This window comes from Emiliania huxleyi (genome assembly GCF_000372725.1).
Source record: "Emiliania huxleyi CCMP1516 chromosome Unknown EMIHUscaffold_12, whole genome shotgun sequence".
In the NCBI taxonomy this organism is placed as follows: Eukaryota; Haptophyta; order Isochrysidales; family Noelaerhabdaceae; genus Emiliania; species Emiliania huxleyi.
Genome location: NW_005201392.1, coordinates 863620 through 879860, shown reverse-complemented (window position 1 = coordinate 879860; position 16241 = coordinate 863620). Strand labels below are relative to the sequence as shown.

The 16241-nt window shown below is 65.8% G+C and overlaps 5 protein-coding genes across 5 annotated transcripts in view; 3 read left to right on the top strand and 2 right to left on the bottom strand.

Annotated features, from left to right (window-relative positions):
• The window catches only part of EMIHUDRAFT_449018 (hypothetical protein), a 4912-nt gene extending 1151 nt beyond the window's left edge, over nt 1–3761 (top strand). The window contains exons 4-11 of the mRNA XM_005790532.1: nt 334–371; nt 704–778; nt 1055–1135; nt 1381–1456; nt 1672–1751; nt 1871–1973; nt 2080–2127; nt 2370–3761. Coding sequence (XP_005790589.1) covers nt 334–371; nt 704–778; nt 1055–1135; nt 1381–1456; nt 1672–1751; nt 1871–1973; nt 2080–2127; nt 2370–3443 — 1575 coding nt within the window. The 3' untranslated portion in view covers nt 3444–3761. The remainder of the gene's footprint in view (nt 1–333; nt 372–703; nt 779–1054; nt 1136–1380; nt 1457–1671; nt 1752–1870; nt 1974–2079; nt 2128–2369) is intronic.
• Nucleotides 3762–4827: 1066 nt separating this feature from the next.
• Nucleotides 4828–5724, bottom strand: EMIHUDRAFT_62875 (hypothetical protein; the record flags this gene model as incomplete). Its single annotated transcript, XM_005790531.1, has 1 exon — nt 4828–5724. A coding segment is annotated over one exon (897 nt), but the record flags the coding sequence as incomplete, so codon positions are not given.
• Nucleotides 5725–7185: 1461 nt separating this feature from the next.
• On the top strand, nt 7186–9279 carry EMIHUDRAFT_200661 (hypothetical protein; the record flags this gene model as incomplete). The annotated part of the gene is made up of 2 exons (XM_005790530.1): nt 7186–7272; nt 7399–9279. The coding sequence occupies 2 exons, from the start codon at nt 7186–7188 to the stop codon at nt 9277–9279; spliced, it is 1968 nt and encodes a 655-aa protein (XP_005790587.1).
• Nucleotides 9280–9731: 452 nt separating this feature from the next.
• Nucleotides 9732–10703, bottom strand: EMIHUDRAFT_42888 (hypothetical protein; the record flags this gene model as incomplete). The annotated part of the gene is made up of 2 exons (XM_005790529.1): nt 9732–10493; nt 10527–10703. Coding segments are annotated over 2 exons (939 nt in total), but the record flags the coding sequence as incomplete, so codon positions are not given.
• Nucleotides 10704–11746: 1043 nt separating this feature from the next.
• EMIHUDRAFT_98041 (hypothetical protein) lies at nt 11747–12379 on the top strand (the record flags this gene model as incomplete). Its single annotated transcript, XM_005790528.1, has 1 exon — nt 11747–12379. One exon carries the CDS (start codon nt 11747–11749, stop codon nt 12377–12379), a length of 633 nt encoding a protein of 210 aa, XP_005790585.1.
• Between the last annotated feature and the right edge of the window lie 3862 nt (nt 12380–16241).

Here is a 16241-nt window from a genome sequence, read left to right as displayed (position 1 = left end):
CAACCCAACAAATCCAAAGCCTCAATGTAAGCTCTACACACTCTCAGTACCTGGACGATGGCTAAGATTTCGCTAGCGCTGTCAGAGGCTCGGTAACAACTGCCCACATCTCCCCACACCCTCCCCACACCGTCCCCACACCTCCCCACACCTTCCCCACACGTTCCCCACACCTCCCCACACCTCCCCGCACCTCCCCACACCTCCCCACACCTCCCCACACCTCCCCACCTCTCCCCACATCTCCCCACATCTCCCCACACCTCCCCACATCTCCCCACATCTCCCCACATCTCCCCACATCTCCCCACATCTCCCCACATCTCCCCCGCAGGTGGGCACAACTACTGCCGCAACCCCACCGGCCGAGAGCACAGGCGCGTAGATGCGGAGGCGTGAGCTGCGGCAGCACAGGCCGGTGTGTGTTCTCGCACCGGTGTGTCCTCACACAGCACTCGAGGGAGGGGCGGCACGTACCCAACAGTGTGCTCGGCCGCCTTCCGCCGCATTCGCCGTGTTCGCGGTCTGCGTGGCCCGTGCTAGCGTGCGGTGCTGCGACACAAGACTGCGCGCTGCCGCGCTGTCTGATGGGTGTGTGAGCTGGCGTGGCGCAGGACTGGGCTGTGGTGCTGCACGGCCGACTACCCATATCTCCCCATATCTCCCCCCATCCCCCCCCCTCTCTTCACGTCTCCCCACGCAGGACTGGGCCGTGGTGCTACACGACCGACTACCCAGAGGTGGAGTGGGAGGAGTGCGACGTTGGGCAGCCGGAGAAGTGAGCGCTGGAGGGAGAGGGAGAGGGAGGGGGAGGGCGGGGAGAGAGGGAGGGAAGGAGGGGAGAGAGGGAGGGAGGGAGGGAGAGCGAGCGAGCGAGCGAGCGTGAGACGCCCACGACACACCCTCCTCCCTCCCCCCACCACCCCCACCCACGCCCCCCGGGGGCCTGAGGCCTCCCCCCCTATCCCCCCCCCCCCCCCCCCTCTTCCGGGGGTGCTCTCCTCGCACGCCCCCCCTCCTCAGCCTGCCTCTCGCCCACCCCGCACGGCCACAGATGCGACGCGAGCGAGCCGAGCCTGCTCAGCTCGGCGCAGACCCGCGCGGACGGCCTCATCCCGCTCAAGCTGCGCGAGGGGTGATGCGCCGCCGAGATCGGCCGAGATCGCATCGCCAGAGATCAGCCGAGATCGCATCGCCCGAGATCAGCCGAGATCGCATCGCCCGAGATCAGCCGAGATCGCATCGCCCGAGATCGGCCGAGATCGGCCGAGGTCGCATCGCCCGAGATCGGCCGAGGTCGCATCGCCCGAGGCCGCCCGAGGCTGCATCTCCCGCGCCTCTCCCCTCACCAGCCCCCTCGCCGCGGGTGCGTCCGCGCAGGGCAAACGGCCACGTCAAGGAGCTCGAGGTGCTCTACTACGTCGCGAACGTGCCGCCCAGCATGCAGGGCGTAAAGGCGCGCCGCACCCCTCCCCGCCGCCACCGCCCCCTCCCCGCCGCCCCCTCCCCGCCGCCCTCGCCGCCGCCGCCCTCGCCACCACCGCCCTCGCCGCCGCCGCCCTCGCCACCACCGCCCTCGCCGCCGCCGCCCTCGCCGCCGCCTCCGCCGCCGCCGCCGGTACCGGCCTCCGAGCAGGCCCGAGGTGTGACCCCGACGGGGCGCGAGACTAGGTGGTGCTGCTGCCGATCCAGGGAGACGCCGACCTCCTCCTCTCCTTCAGCGAGCCGCGTCCCACACGCTCCTCCGCCACGTGCGACCACAACCCCCTCCCCGCTGCCGCCGCAACCCCCGCAATCACTTCCTCGCTGCCCGACTCGCCTCTGGGTGTGTGACCGGCGTCTCCTCACTGCGCTGGCTGCTCGTGCTCAGGTGGCTCGACGAGTCGGTCGGCGTCAAGCAGTTCACGCTGCCCGCCTCCTCCGAGTTCTTTTGCGGCCGGAAGCCGAGCGAGGACTTCGACGGGCGGCAGCAGGTCGCCGTCCCTTTTCCCTCCTCCCCTCCCCTCCCCTCGATTCACCTCGCCCCTCCGCCCGCAGCGCGCCACGCTCACCGCCGCCACTACCGTCGCCGCCACCGAGGAGTGCGTCGACGCGGCGACGCCCGGGTACTGCCCCTCGCACCTCAGCGTGTGCGAGACGCTGCTCTGCCCGAGCTGCCTGCTGCCAGGCACCTCGGAGACTAGACGCCTCTCGGACGCCTCCCAGACACCTCCTAGCCGCCCCCACCGGCGCTCTCGCCCGTGCCACCCTTACACCCCTCGCCCCCTCTGGCAGGGCTGTGCGACTACACCTGCGGCTTTTGCAGCGTGCCTCCCCGGCCGCCCCCGCCACCGCCGCCACCGCCGCTTACCGACGAGGAGGAGTGCAAGCTGCACATCGGCGTTTCGGGCTTCGAGGAGGGCGACTTCAAGCTCTTCCTGTACAACTACACGCAGGACGCGGCCGACGCCGTCGCGGGCGGCGACATGATGGACTACGACGACTTTGTGGCCACCTCGTGCTCTCCGGGCTGCGACGACCTGCGCCTCGGCAACGCCGAGTGCGACATCGCCTGCAACACGACCGAGTGCGTGTGGGACGGCGGCGACTGCGGCTACGACGGCGGGTACGGCTTTGAGGACAACTGCGCCACCGCGTGCCCGGTGGCGTGGATCGGCGACGGCTACTGCGATGAGGCGTGCTACAACTCGGCGTGCCAGTGGGACGGCACCGACTGCACCGCCGACAGCGGGTGCGCCGACGGCTGCATGCCCAACTGGATCGACGACGACGAGTGCGACGAGCAGTGCAACAACGAGGCGTGCGGCTGGGACGGGCACGACTGCTCGCACGAGGCGGACGAGTGCTACACGGACAGCCGCGGGATCGACTATCGCGGCCACGTGGCGGTCTCGGCGGCGGGCCACCAGTGCCAGGTCTGGTCGCACCAGACGCCCAACGCGCACACCAAGACTGTCCTCGCCTTTCCAACCTTTGGGCTCGGAGGGCACAACTTTTGCCGAAACCCGGGCTCGGAGGAGATTGGGCCGTGGTGCTACACCATCGGGGGCGCGCGCTGGGAGCTCTGCTCCGTACCGCCGCCGTCGGACAAGTGCGAGTCGAGCGCCAACTCCGTGATGGATTATCGCAACCAGTGCCCCGTCGACTGCGCAAACATCCTCGGGAACGGGCGGTGCGACCTCCGCTGCAACATCACCTCGTGCGCGTACGACGCCGGCGACTGCGGTGTCGGCCTCTCCCTCGCCACGATCCTGGAGGCGGCCAACGAGGCGGGCGTGGCGATCCCGCGCAAGGGGTACTCGCTCGTGATGGTTGGCGCGGGCGTCTGCTCGGGCGTCGCCGTCGGGCTGGTGATCCTGCGGCTGGTGCTGTACCGCAAGCGGAAGGAGGAGCTCAAGCTGCGCGGCTACACGGTCGAGGAGATGAAGCAGGTGGAGATGTGACGGCCTGCTCGCTGCGGATGAAGCGGGTGGGGCAGTGGGGACGGCGGCAAGAGCAGGCAGCGACGCAGTGGTGCTCCTGCGGGGTGGTGGCGGGCTGCACCCGAGGGGGCGGGGCAAATCCTTTGCTGGCGATTTGGGCCCTGTGAGTGAGTCGGTGGAACGAGAGCCGTGGACGTGCATGGGGGCGGCGGGGGCACGGCGAGGGTTCACGGCGAGGGTTTGCGCGGTGTCCGCGGACGCCGCTCGCCAGAGCCCCGACCGCGCCCCGTGTGTGTTCGCGCGGGGCTGTGGGGCGCGGGGGGCATTCTCAAACGAGTCACGAGACAGCTACACTAGAGTAAAAACGCAAGGGACGCGCGCGCGCCACCCACGCCTAGGCCTACCCGCCTAGGCCACACTCTTCCAAACTGTGTGCAAAAAAGGATTGGCGTCACATAGTTTTTACGCGACCTTGCGCAATCGAGATTCGAGTGTGCTCGCGGCTCGCGCGCGTGTGTGTGCAGCGCGGTAGACACACTTATCTGTCCCCGGCGGCCCGGGGGCGGCGCGGGATCTGAAAGAGCGGAGAGAGGCCGAGACGCGGCAGAGCTTGCCGGCTCGCAACGGCCCAACACTTTTGCTTTGGGCCAGCGCCACCCCCAGCGCCGCATGCGCCGCGCCCACCTACCTCAGCAGGAGCCCAGCATGCTCTCGAGCGGGTTCTCGCCAACGGCGATGGAGTCCTTGATTGCATCCAGGCAGGCTTTCTTCTTGTGGTCGTACTTGGCGGCCATGCGGTGCAGTAGCCTGCAGGTGGCGGGGCGAAAAATGGGGCTCTTGACCGCGAGGTTTTCGCCGAGAGGCTGGCAGGGGCGCACTGGTTCTCTCGCGGATCGTCCGAGAAATGCGTGACCGCTAGTTCCCCCATAGGGATCTCGTCGAGCGGCGGGAGGCAGTAGCAGTCGCCGTCGTCCGGTGGCGGGATGGGGCCGAAGAGCATGTTGCGCCGCGAGGGGCCGCCCGGCTTGACGCACATGCACGTGTAGGGCGGGTTTCGCGGAAGGCAGGGCGGGTCTCCGGGATTGCAAGTGGGGTGCTGCCGCGGGGGCGGGGCCGGCGGGGCCGGGGGTGGGTCAGGCGGCGGTGGCGGGGCTGGCGGGTACGGCGGGAAAGTGCAAGGCGCGTCGTTTTTGGCGGGACAGGCGGAGTTGGCCGCTGGCTTGCGCTTGGAGGGCTCGGGGCGAACGATCCACGTGCGGTCTGCGGAAAAGCGGTCGGTCGACCATTCGCCGCCCAGCATGCCCTCGCACTCGGGGTCGAGGTCGATGGCCCAGTCGGGCGGCCCATCGTCTAGGACCGAGATGGCCTGGTCGGTGCCAGGGACGGGGCCCTTCTCGCAGCCCTGCCTCGTCCAATTCCAGTACGCGTGTGTCGCATTCTCGATCTCCAGGAATGCCACACCGAAGGACGACTCGCGCACCACCGACCACGGCGGCGGCTGGATCCAGTTGTAGTAGGTGCCCTCGTAGTTGCCTCCGTCGCCGAGGGTGATAAAGTTGGGTGCGCACTCGTTGAGGCAGCCGTTGTACACACCGATGGAGCGCTCGTACGAGTGCACGTGCCCGTTCATGAAAATGTCGACGCCGTTGTCGTACAGGAGCTCCTCCATGTCCACGCGATGCGGCTCCGCCTCGCCCTGGTGCGCGGAGTTCGAGTTGTACCACGGCGCATGCGTCATGACGATGACCCACGGAGTCTTCTCGCGGTCGATCGACTCGAAGTCGCTGACAAGCCATTCGTACTGCCACGAGCCCGGGTGCGTGGCGCAGTATGAGCAGAGGGAGATGACGTGGACGGGGCCGACCTCCTTGGAAAACCAGTGCGGAGAGGTCGAGCCGGACGCCTTGTACGGTGTGGGGAAGCGCGCGTCGTAGTTCACAAACTGCTCGCTCGACGACACCTGCGACGGTTGTGGCGAGGTGGCGGAATAATGGCAAGGTTGTGGCTGGCTGCCGAGATGTGTCGGCAGACGCACCTCGTGGTTACCGGGGCACGTGAGCATTTGAACCTTGGAGATGAGCGGCTCAAACATCATGGACCAGGTATCCCAACGAGGGTTGAAGCCGTCGGCGTACGACAGGTCGCCCCCCAGGAGGAAAACGGGATTATTCTCCAGCCCGTCGAGGCCCTCAATCAGCACGTTCATGTTCTTCTCAGAGAGGCTCGTCTGACCGATGTCCGCCGCCAGGCCCAGTTTGTATGGGTAGACCTGCCCCGGTGCGGGAGGCTGAAGAAACTCGTACGGGTAGTCCTCGATGACCGACGGGTCTTGGAGACGACGGCGAGCGTGGAGGTCGGGGATGGCGTACTTGCACTTGGCTGCGAATGGGAGGGTGTGTGCCGTGGGGAAGAGGGCGAGAGGGCGAGACACCACTCCGACGAGCTCGACTCTAATCTAATCTAGTCTAGGGGAGAGAGGCGGGGGGGGGGGGGGAGGGGTACCGTTCGGTGGCGCCCCCCCCGTCGCTGTGAAGATCATCGGCGACTGGTAGTAAGAGCCGGTGATACTTCCAATCGTCTCGGTGACCTGGTGGTGGTGGTGGTGTTGGTGGTGGTGGTGGTGGTGGTGTTGGTTGTGTGTGTGTGTGTGTGTGTGTGTGTGTGTGTGTGTGTGTGTGTGTGTGTGTGTGTGTGTGTGTGTGAGGCGGGGTGTGTGTTTGGGGGGGGATGGCGATGGGGGGGCGGGGAAGGAGGGGAGGGGGAGCGCCTTGTAATAGAATGGTTTGTCCCAGTGGTGAGGCGCGAGTCCTGGGAGGTCGTCCTCGTCGTCATCGTCCGGCAGATTGGCGGGGTCGGCGCGGTTGAACGGCGCCCACGGCATCTTATTCGGCCACGCGTCCATGTCTTCGGTCTGGGTGGTCTGCAGGTTAAAGAGCCACGCCTCGCCCTCCTCTGGTTCCCCGGGGAAGAGGGTCGGCTTGCCCATGCCTGCAGTGGGGAGGGTCGGTGGCGCTAGGGTCGTCGGGACGCGCGGGAAGGCCCGTGAGCGCTGGCGTGCCGTAGCTGCTGGCTCCGGTGAGGATCTCCATCTCGGGAGCCATCGCCATCGAGTAGGTGAAGCTCGTCGCCGCATACTCAGTCGCGTCCGTCTACAACGGATGCAGGGGGTGCTTGGGTAATAAACCGTCGCTGCTTCATTGCCCAACGGAGAGTTCTACTCGTCTGCACAGTGGACGGGGGTGCTAGGGGAAGGCACGGGGACAACAGTCCATTTGTCCATCACAAATACGCAGCTGGCGCGCCTCGTCGCCGCACTGAACGTGAACCTTGTTTTGGCTCATCGGACCCGTCCACATAATTTTTGCCTCACTCTCCGTCTCTCCAGGCTGCACGTGCACTTGGCCTGCGCAGACTGAGTAATCCTCGGTGTTGAGACCGCAAAACGTGTAGTCAGAAGCAACATCCTGTAGCTTGCGATGCCTCTCAAATGGTGGCCGCTTGTAGAGCGTCTCGCCGCGTGTGCCGACGGGGAACTCGACCGTGCGTCCATGGTCTTCCTCGGGAAGGCGGCGCCTGGCCTGCGCGGGCGCAGCCGTCGCGACCAACCACATCATCTCCCGACGCGGTGCCGATATCCCGTCGGAGAGTTGATCGAAACGATTGCCGCGGACCATCGGGCGTACGTCCCCGCTACAGTGCAGGCACGACCTGTGCACGCTGAGCACGGTCCAGGTACGGTGAGGGCAATCGCGCGCAGTAGTGTATGCGGCACCACGACTTTGTGATAGTCGGTGCCGGCGCCGCGGGGCTTCAGTCTGCCACGCTGCTGAGAAGCGCGAATTGCTCATATGTCCTTCTCGAGGCGCAACGTCACACACACACACACACACACACACACACACACACACAGGCAATCTGCCTCGAGCATGGAGTGACGGTGAATACTGATGTCCAGTCCTACCTCACCTCACTTCAGGCGGGCGCAGAGGCTGGCCTCTTCTTCTCGAGGTACCCACGCAATCGGCGCCTCATCTCTGCCAACCGGCCAAACAACGGGCGGGGAAAGAGCACAGAGTGGGCGCTGCGCCACGATTGGCACTCGCTACTGAGCGCCGAGCAATCCTTCCCCGAGTTCTCGTCGTCGTGGTATCCCGACGCCGACGACCTGGTTCGTTACCTCCACAGCATCGCGCGGGGCCTCGATGTAGTCTACAACGCCTCCGTGACGAGCACAGCGCGCCGAGCCGACGGGTCGCACGTGGTGAAAACGGCCGATGGCCGGGCCTGGAGCGGCGACCACATCATCGTGGCGACTGGCTACCGCCACCGCGAGATTCCGGCTTGCCTCCGCGCGCCCTCCCGCTTCCGCGTTTTTACGTACGAGACCTTCCCGGCCGAGGAGCTGCGGGCCGCGCGTCCGGGCGAGGCGCCTGAGTTTTGCCGCGGCAAGGCGGCGTTCGTCTTTGGGAGCGGCAACTCCGCCTTCGAGACGGCCGACCTCCTCTCCGCGTGCGCACACTCGACGAACCTCGTCTACAAACACCGGCCACGATTCTCCTTCCTCACGCACTACGTCGGTGACGTGCGAGTGCACAACGCGGGCATCCTGGACCGCTACCAGCTCAAGAGCCTTGGGCAGCTGACGGGCATGCGCGACCGTTTCCTCATCGACCAGGGCCCCGACGGCGCCGGCCAGATGCCTTGGCCTGGGAGCTTTCGCGAGACGCTCGAAAGGAGTCGCGGCTGGAGGAGGGAACAAGGGCCGCCCGAGCCCCCGGTGCGGAGGGAGGAGGGTGCGTGTGCGAGCCCATACCATGAGTTCTACCGCGACTCGCCTGCTGACCCGATCCGGCCGGAGCGGGTTGCGATTTTTGCCGGGGGCTTCACGACGCAGCGGCCCGGGCTCGTACCGGCCGGCGACGGCGTAGGAAGGGGCAAATTCCCACCCGTGGGCCCCTTCTGGGAGGACCTGCGCACGGCGGGCAAGCTGTACGCGGGCGTCCTCATGCACTCGGTCGATTACCGCCAGTCGGCTGGCGGTTTCATCCATGGCTTCCGCTATCTGATCCGCGCGCAGATACGCTACCTGCAGCAGCGCTCCTTTGGGGTTCCCTGGCCGAGGAGGCGGTTTGGCGGCTTCGAGGCCGCCCTTGAGCACGGGCTGGGGCGCGTGCAGGACGCTTCGGGGCTGTACCAGATGAACGGCATCCTCGTTGACGTTGTCCTCCTCGCCGCCGATGGCAGCGCCACCTACCTCGAGGAGGTGCCCAAGCCCTGGATTGCCGACGCGCTCGGCGGCCTGCCAAGCAGTTCCGCCGCCGCCGCAATCACCATCGAGTTGGACTACTCGGACCGGGGCGTGTGGAGCGAGGAGCTGCTCTGGAACGTTAGCAAGGCCAATCGCCACCCGGCTCTCTTCCTCCACCCCATCGCCACCTCGTGGGCGGCGGGCTGGAGACCGCTCTCGTCCTTCCACGTGCCGGAGGACTTTGATGGCGAGTGGACGTCGGCGGATCTTGTCCTCGAGGTTGTCTTTGCCATGTACAAGGCTCGCGAGGCGCTCCGCCTCGAGGAGCTACCTGCTGGCGGCGGCCCGCAGGGCGCGACGCCGACCGGCGATCTGGAGGACCGCGCCTTCCGCTCTATGGTCAGCGGCTCGGCGCGCGCGTGGCGGCTCCTTTGCCGAGGCCGGAGCGGTAAGCGCCTGGAGCGGTGCGAGGCCCACTACGAGGCGACGCTCTCGTCCATAGCGAGGCAGCTTGAGGCCTCTCAGAGATCGGTGGCGCCGGAGGTGGGAGGCGGAGGAGCAGCGGCCGCGGCGCCGGCGGAGCCTTCTGAGGTTTGTGGAGAGCAGTAGTCATGGGATATACATTGTGCATGCTCTTTCTTATACGATACAAGCATCCAAAAAGAACGGAGAGAACCCTCTCACTTAGAGATGGGTAAATGAGGGACTTAACCCGCCCTGCGGTCTTTACGGAACGGAATCTTTCAGAGGCCGTGGGTCGGATACTAGCCTTGCACGAGAAGCGCGCGGCGAAAACCCGCGATGCGTGTATGAGAGCGGACATTTTGGGAGCATGATTGTAGGACGAGGACAGAGGTTTTCGTTTCCCGATCCTCACCTTACTTCTCTCCACTCATCGCACGGCAGCGGGGCAAGAGGTGGAGAAGCCCCGCCCCCTCACCTCCGCACCCCGTGGGCCCCCGCACCTCGCAACCCCCGCTGCAGCCTGCGGGACGAAGTATCCTCACGCCCTTTTAGCGAATTTTCGCTTTCACCTTTTCGACAAAGGAAGATTTGAATTTCTTGACGAGGTCGTCGATGACCGAGTAGAGCATCACGAATGCAATGGCGATGGTTGCCCCAATCTTTTGCTCGTCGGAGAGGGCTTTGCCCGTAACCGCCGACATGAAGATAAGCACAATCACGCGCTTGGCGGTGTTGGCGACAGAGGCGGTGACGGCGCCGGTCTTCTTGATGGTCATCGTGGCGAGCTCGTTGTAGAGGTAAAAGGACATTCCCGAGAGCACCAGCCCGACCTGCAGCTCCTTGGAGGATCCAAGCAGCCGGAAAAACTCTGGGAACTTCTTCCACTCTGTGGCGACCATCACCGGGACGGAGATGAAGAAGCCTATCAGCTCGGTGAGCGCGAATTGGTTGGCGACACCGCCCATCCGGTCCTTGAGACCTGGCTTGGTCATCAGTTTCTTGTTCTCCGAGCCCTTAAAGGCGGCGAACGAGTTGCCAATCATGCCAAAGATCAGCGCGCGCTCGTCAAACTTGAGCTTGTAGGCGCCGTCGAGGCCCTTCTTGAGCGAGGCGAACCCGACGCCGGCGACGATGAAGAAGAGACAGAACACCTTGGCGAGGCTGGGCGGCTTGCCGTAGAAGAAGGTGTTGACAAACGCGGACATCACCGGCTCGCCCGCCTTCACAATCTGCCCGAAGAGCGGGTCGGCGCCGAGGCAGAAGACTCCGGCAGAGTGCGCCGCAGCGGCGCAGAAGCCGACGGGAAGCGTCGCGACCAGATCCTCTTTCGTCGTCTTTGGCAGAAGCATTTTTTCCGGCTTCTGCAGACCGAGAAGCTTGATGGGATTGACCTTGCTCAGCCAGAGCATGCCGGCGTAGATAGAGCATATGCCAAGTTGCAACGTCGACACGGTCATCGTGAGGCCGCCGTGCTTGCCACCGACTGCCTTGAGCGCCATGGTGTTGTACATATTGTAGATGGCGTTGCCAACGTACCAAAACACAAAGTAGAGGAGAAGAGACACGTCAAACCCGCCGGAGGGCGTTGGTGCCGCAGCAAGAAGCTTTGAGCGCTTGGGTGATGCCGTAAGCGGCAAAGGAGTCCCGTTCGCGCTCGCGCGCACGCCGCTGCCGCCGCCGCGCACGAGCGCGGGGCGCGCCTCAGTGGGCGTCGCGCCGACAATCGAGGACGCAAGTGCGAGGGCGGCGACGACTCGCAGCATTCTATGTGCACGGCCGCGTGCGTTCTAAGTTTTACGCGATCGCGATCTCGCGTTCTCGGTGGGGAAAGCGCCGCATTCCGCGCGGCAAGTCCCTGGATGCCCGATTCGGTCGGACCACACATCTAGCACTAGGGCATGTCGGACGCGTCACAAGACGAGTGATGAGAGCACAGAGAGGCCTGGCGTGCAACGCCGCGCAGGCCGCGCAGGCTGCGTGCGTGCCCGTGCGCGTCGGTCGGTCAGTCGGAGCCGTCGGCGCAGGCGGCGCCGCCCATGCCGCCGGATCGTCGGTCGCAGCGCACGCCACCCACTCGAGGGCTCGTCAACCCGCGAAAGAAATTGCGAAAGAAGGCCACGCCGCACGCCGGCAGCAATCACGGGGAGGGGGGGGCGCCGGGTTTTCTGAACACTGGCGTGAGTAGGTAGGGACAAACTCTGCCTTTCACCCAATGAGTGTGCTTCGCACTTCGACTCACAGATTTCCCCCCCACTCGTTTCACTTCACCCTTGGGTTTCTTGCCGTCGTCCCTGGGCAGTTGTGTGCAGGGGCCCGCCCCGCACACAGCGTCCCCAAGTGTGCACGTGTAGTATTTTCTTCTCAACACAGCTAGACTCGGTCGAAAGACCCCAGATTGGCATCCATGCCTCTCTGGACAGGGTGGTCCGCCACAAGGACCCCACCCGGGAATTGCGACTCGCCGCTTTCCTAAAATTAAAAAACAAAACACTACTGTGCAGCGAAAGAAAAGCCGACCTCCTTTCCCGGCTACCCCTGCTCTACGCGTGCGAGCCGCGTGTGAGCAGAGCGCTACCTGGTACCTAGCTAGGTACCGGAGAGTGGCTTTGTGATGGGCTGCTCGGGCTTGGGGTGTAAGGAGGTCCTCCTCGCCGCTCTCGGGGTGGCGACTGTTTTATGGGGGCTTCTCGCTCTCGTCTACTCTCTCGTCCTCGCGTGGGCGGGATGGGTTTGGACGCAGGACACCAACATCGCCAATCTAACGGCGCCGGGAGTCATCGCATCCGTTGCCATGATCATCGCTGGCTTACTGTCCGCCGGACCGGGCTCAGGAATGTGCTGCCGGCCACAGGACAGCGCGGCGCGACGCAGGTACCTCATCAGCGCCCTCGTCTGCCGACTCATCCCCATCGCCGCAACCATCTACCTCATCATCTTCGTCGTGAGAGAACAGTGGAAGGAGGCGCCCCCGGCGCCGCCGTCCCCGCCGGCGCCACCACCAGGGGAGGGGTCGCCTCCCTCCTCGCCGATGCCCGCCTGGCCGCCCCAGGCTCCGTACCCACCGTCCTGGCCGCCGCAGCCTCCCTTTGCGCCCTATGAGCCAAGCGCAGGGCCGAACGCCTTCCTGTGGGTGCTCCTCATTGTCTCGCTGGCGGTCGTGGTCGTCGCGCCCGTCGTCGAGATCCTGGTCATCTGCGACCTCGGGAAGGAGAGGCCCAAGGTGTCGGCGGGGGGCGACCTATAGCAGTGGCCCGTGACGGCGGTCGGCGCCGAACGAACAACGAATAATTGTGCGGAGGGGCCGGATACCGCGGGGCTATCAAGAAAGATATATTGCGCCCTTTCTCCTCAACGGCTATCCCTGCTTCGCTATTGGGATTTCTTTTGCAGGTGCTGCGCCCTGCGTGGTCCCCCGGTTCGGAGTGGAATTCGTTTTTGGGTGGAGCTGCGACGCAGCCTGGCCCTGCAAGCGTGGAGGAGCGACGCAGACGGAGTTTCTGCGCCCGCCCTCGGTGTCGGTTCTGCGCCCGACTTGCGGGGGCGGACATCACCTTGTGACGGTGCCCTGGCAAAATCGTCCCGATTTCGATGCGCGATTTAGCTAAGTCCCAGAGCCGTTTACGCATGAGCGGGCCCCCTCACCAGCCTAGGGCTCGCGCTTCTGGCCCGAGGTGTCGCCGCTGCCTCCCGCGCCCTCCGGCGCCTGCTGCTACTGCCGGTCGGCCGGTCGGGTCCGCGCGACGGCTCCATCCTCGAGACGTAGCGGTCGCTGAGCGCTTTCTCGACCGCTACGTCTTCCAGTGCACCCACCCACCGCGACCCTCGAACCTGCGCTGCGCGGCGCAGTTGCTGCCGAGCGAGACGCCCCCGCCCGCGCAGGGGCGGCATCACCGGACGCTACCGCATGGCCGAGCAGCGAGCAGTGTGTGCCGCAGTGCCCGTCCGGGCCCTCTTGCAGCTGCCTCTATTGGGCGTAAACCGCGGATATAAGGGTCTATACGGAGGTGGGTGGCCTCTTAGAGGTATGGGAGCCGCTGGCACCGCGCTGGGCGCCGCGGATGCACGTACGAACGAACATTATGAAATCGGGACGATTTTGACCCAAAAATCACAAGGTGCCCGAGGGGTTGAGAAGGGGGAAGTGGCGGGTGGGTTCGGGGGTACCGGGGGGGGGTGTTCAGGCTTCAGGGTAGCGCATGGCAGTGACCACAAGTGTTGGCTGGTCTAGAAGTTTTTTTGAGCTAGACTTCGTTGTTAATAGGAAATAAATAAAACGGACACCTCTACTAGGAGATGGGTAAAAAGGAACAGGTCCCCGCCCTGCGGTCTTTGTGCAGGGTTCTTTGTGGGTGTGGTCGGCGACTAGCCGGGGTCGTCCTCCCGATGGGGGACTAGCACTAGCCGTCTTCCACATGGTCCCTCGGGTCCCTGCTGCTCCTAATCTCGTCGTACATCCTCCTGCTGATCTCAGCAACATCCTGTTAATAGGAACAAGCGAAGGCACACACAGTTTTTTTTGGCCTCCGCTGGGGGGGTTTGGGGCACCGCTAAGGCGGGCCTTGGACAGTTGGACTGTGCATGAAGGAGGATCAGACATGTACGCGTACACAGGGGGGGGGGGGGGGGTGCCGGCCGGTGCAAAAAGGGGTGCCCCTGCGGGAATGCAAACTGTCTCTTGAGTGTTGAGAGCAGTCGTCGCCACGCGGGGAGAGCGGGCTGGCCGCAGAGCGGACGCTCGCTCCCCGGGCGCTGTGCGAAGAGGGGACGCTGGCCGCTGGGCGGACGCGAAAAAGAAAGAAAACGGACAACCCAAGGGAGGGATGGGAGGACGGCACGCCGCCACCACACACACACAGGGATTTTAAGGAGAGGGGTGTGGTCGGACGCGCCCCCTCCGAGAAGTGCGACACAAGCTCGTGCTGCTGCCGGCGGTCGAGCGCACGGGGACTGCCGCTGCCAGTGCAAGCGCCTGGGCCCGTGCTTTCGCATCGCGTGATCCGTTCGCAGGTCAATCCGGCGAGTGCGCACCCTCGTGCCTCGAGCCGTCACGACCCCGACCCGTCTCAGCTTCTCTGCGTGAATGTGTATGGCTAGCGTGCTTCCACTGCGCGCCCGCGCCTGCGGCGCCGCCGCGGCTCCCCACCCTTTTGCGCAGCAACACCTTAACGAGACCTCCTGCATCGCAACTCGCGCGCAGAGTGAGCACAGCCACGGCGGCAGCTGCTCCACCCGCGGTAGCAGCTGCACCATCCATCTCGCATTCGGAGAAATGGGCATGGGCATGATGCGAGCGTGGCATACACGATGCAGTGACCTGTGGTTCTGTGCGTGGAGCCCATCGCCAGGGCCCTCTGTCGTGAGAAACCTGGGAGGTGCACGCGGAGTTACCTGCATGAAGTCCCGTGCAACTGTGATCACGCCGCATGGCTACTGCGCATCTAGCCGCAGCCCACGACGCAGGGCAGATTTTTTACTTTTTTTTCGCTCTTTCGACGCGCGGCTGCCGTGTTAGCGTCCTCTGGCGGTGCCGCCGCTGCCTCATCGTACAGATTGCTGCGCGCGAGAGATCCCCTCTCGTGCCTCTCCACCATGTCATCCGCCCACGATGCCGACGGGGGCCACTCGTCGAGCGACGACAGCGACTACGGCAACCTCCCGCCGCCGCCCTGGGTCCTCGAGGTTGAGGTGGATCCGCCGGCGGCTGCGCCCTTCCTGCCGCCGCCCGACCCGAAGGACGTCGTCCCGCGCTACGAGATGAGCATCGTCTCGCAGCCGGGTGCATACACGCTAAAAAGCAGGCGCAACTCGGGCTTCAAGTTTTCCGAGGGCCTGCGCGAGTACAAGGCGCTCTGCGACCGGCTCCTGCCCGGTCTGCGCACCGGCTCTCACCTGGCGCGTCTGATTGCGTCTCCCGATGCGCACTCCATCTCGCTGCGCGAGCACACCTCGGTCATCGGCGGCGCCACCTTCCGTCTCGTCTCTTGCCAGACGGCGCCGCTGCTAGTCCTCCTCGTCGAGATCATCTTTGTCGACCAAAAGCCGTCGGTGGCTGGACACGGGCACGGGACGCGCCTCGTCAACTACCTGAAGGCGATCCTCCTCACCGAGGCGAGGCGGCGAGGGGTGCCCTCCGCGATGCTGACCCAGGCGGACGTCCACCCAGCGGCGCGCCTCTTTTGGGCGAGGCAGCACCTGCGCGCCACGCCGGACGCTCTCCAGCTGGTGCGCTGCCTGTACCAGTTCAACCACAAGTGCGCCGTCTACCGGAATGCGATCCCGATGGTTGCGTGGCTCGAGCCGCTGCCGCCCCCCGCCGCCAGCGGGGGGCGGGGGGCGAGGGGCGGCCGGAGGGGCGGGGGCAAGGAGGGGGCCGGTGGGCTGCCTGCCTCTCCCGCGCTGCTCGAGCCGAAGCCGTCTCTGCGCGCGCAGCAAGAGGCGTCGGGGAAGCACGAGGAGCCGCGCGCGAGGGCGACGCGGCACACGGGCGAGGTCCGCGTCAAGCTCCGAGGCTGCCACATGTCCAGGACACGTCGAGGACATGTCCGAGACATGTCCCGTAGGTCCGCGTCAAGCTCCGAGGCTGCCACACGCTGCTCCCTCCCATCGAGCGGAGGATCACCGACGAGCTGCTGCACTCGCAGTCGCTCTACAACGAGCAGGTGGCGGCCGAGGCGGCGGCGCAGGCGGCGGCCGAGGGGGCGACCGAGGCGGCGGCCGAGGCGGCGGGCGGGCACGCACAGGCGCGCGTCTGTGGTCGGTGCGGCGTCGAGGGTACGGAGAGGGAGCCTGTCGCGGAGTCCCCCGCGTGTTTTTGGATGCTGCCCCGGGGGTGCCCCCCCCCCCCCTCCCCTTCCTTCCTCCCTCCCTCCTTCCCTCCCTCCTCCTCCCCACCCCACCCCCATTATGAGAGGTGGCGGAGAGACGAGAGCACTCGGCGTGCACTCCCCCCCCCCCCCCTCTTCCCATACTCAAGGTGCGACGCGCCCGCCGGACGCTGCGACGCGGCGGCGCCGTCGCCCCGCTCGCCCCGCTCGCAAAAGGCGCCCAAGCCGCCGCGCGCGGTAAAGTCGCCCAGCGGCGGCGCGAGCAGCAAGGCGGCGGCGGCG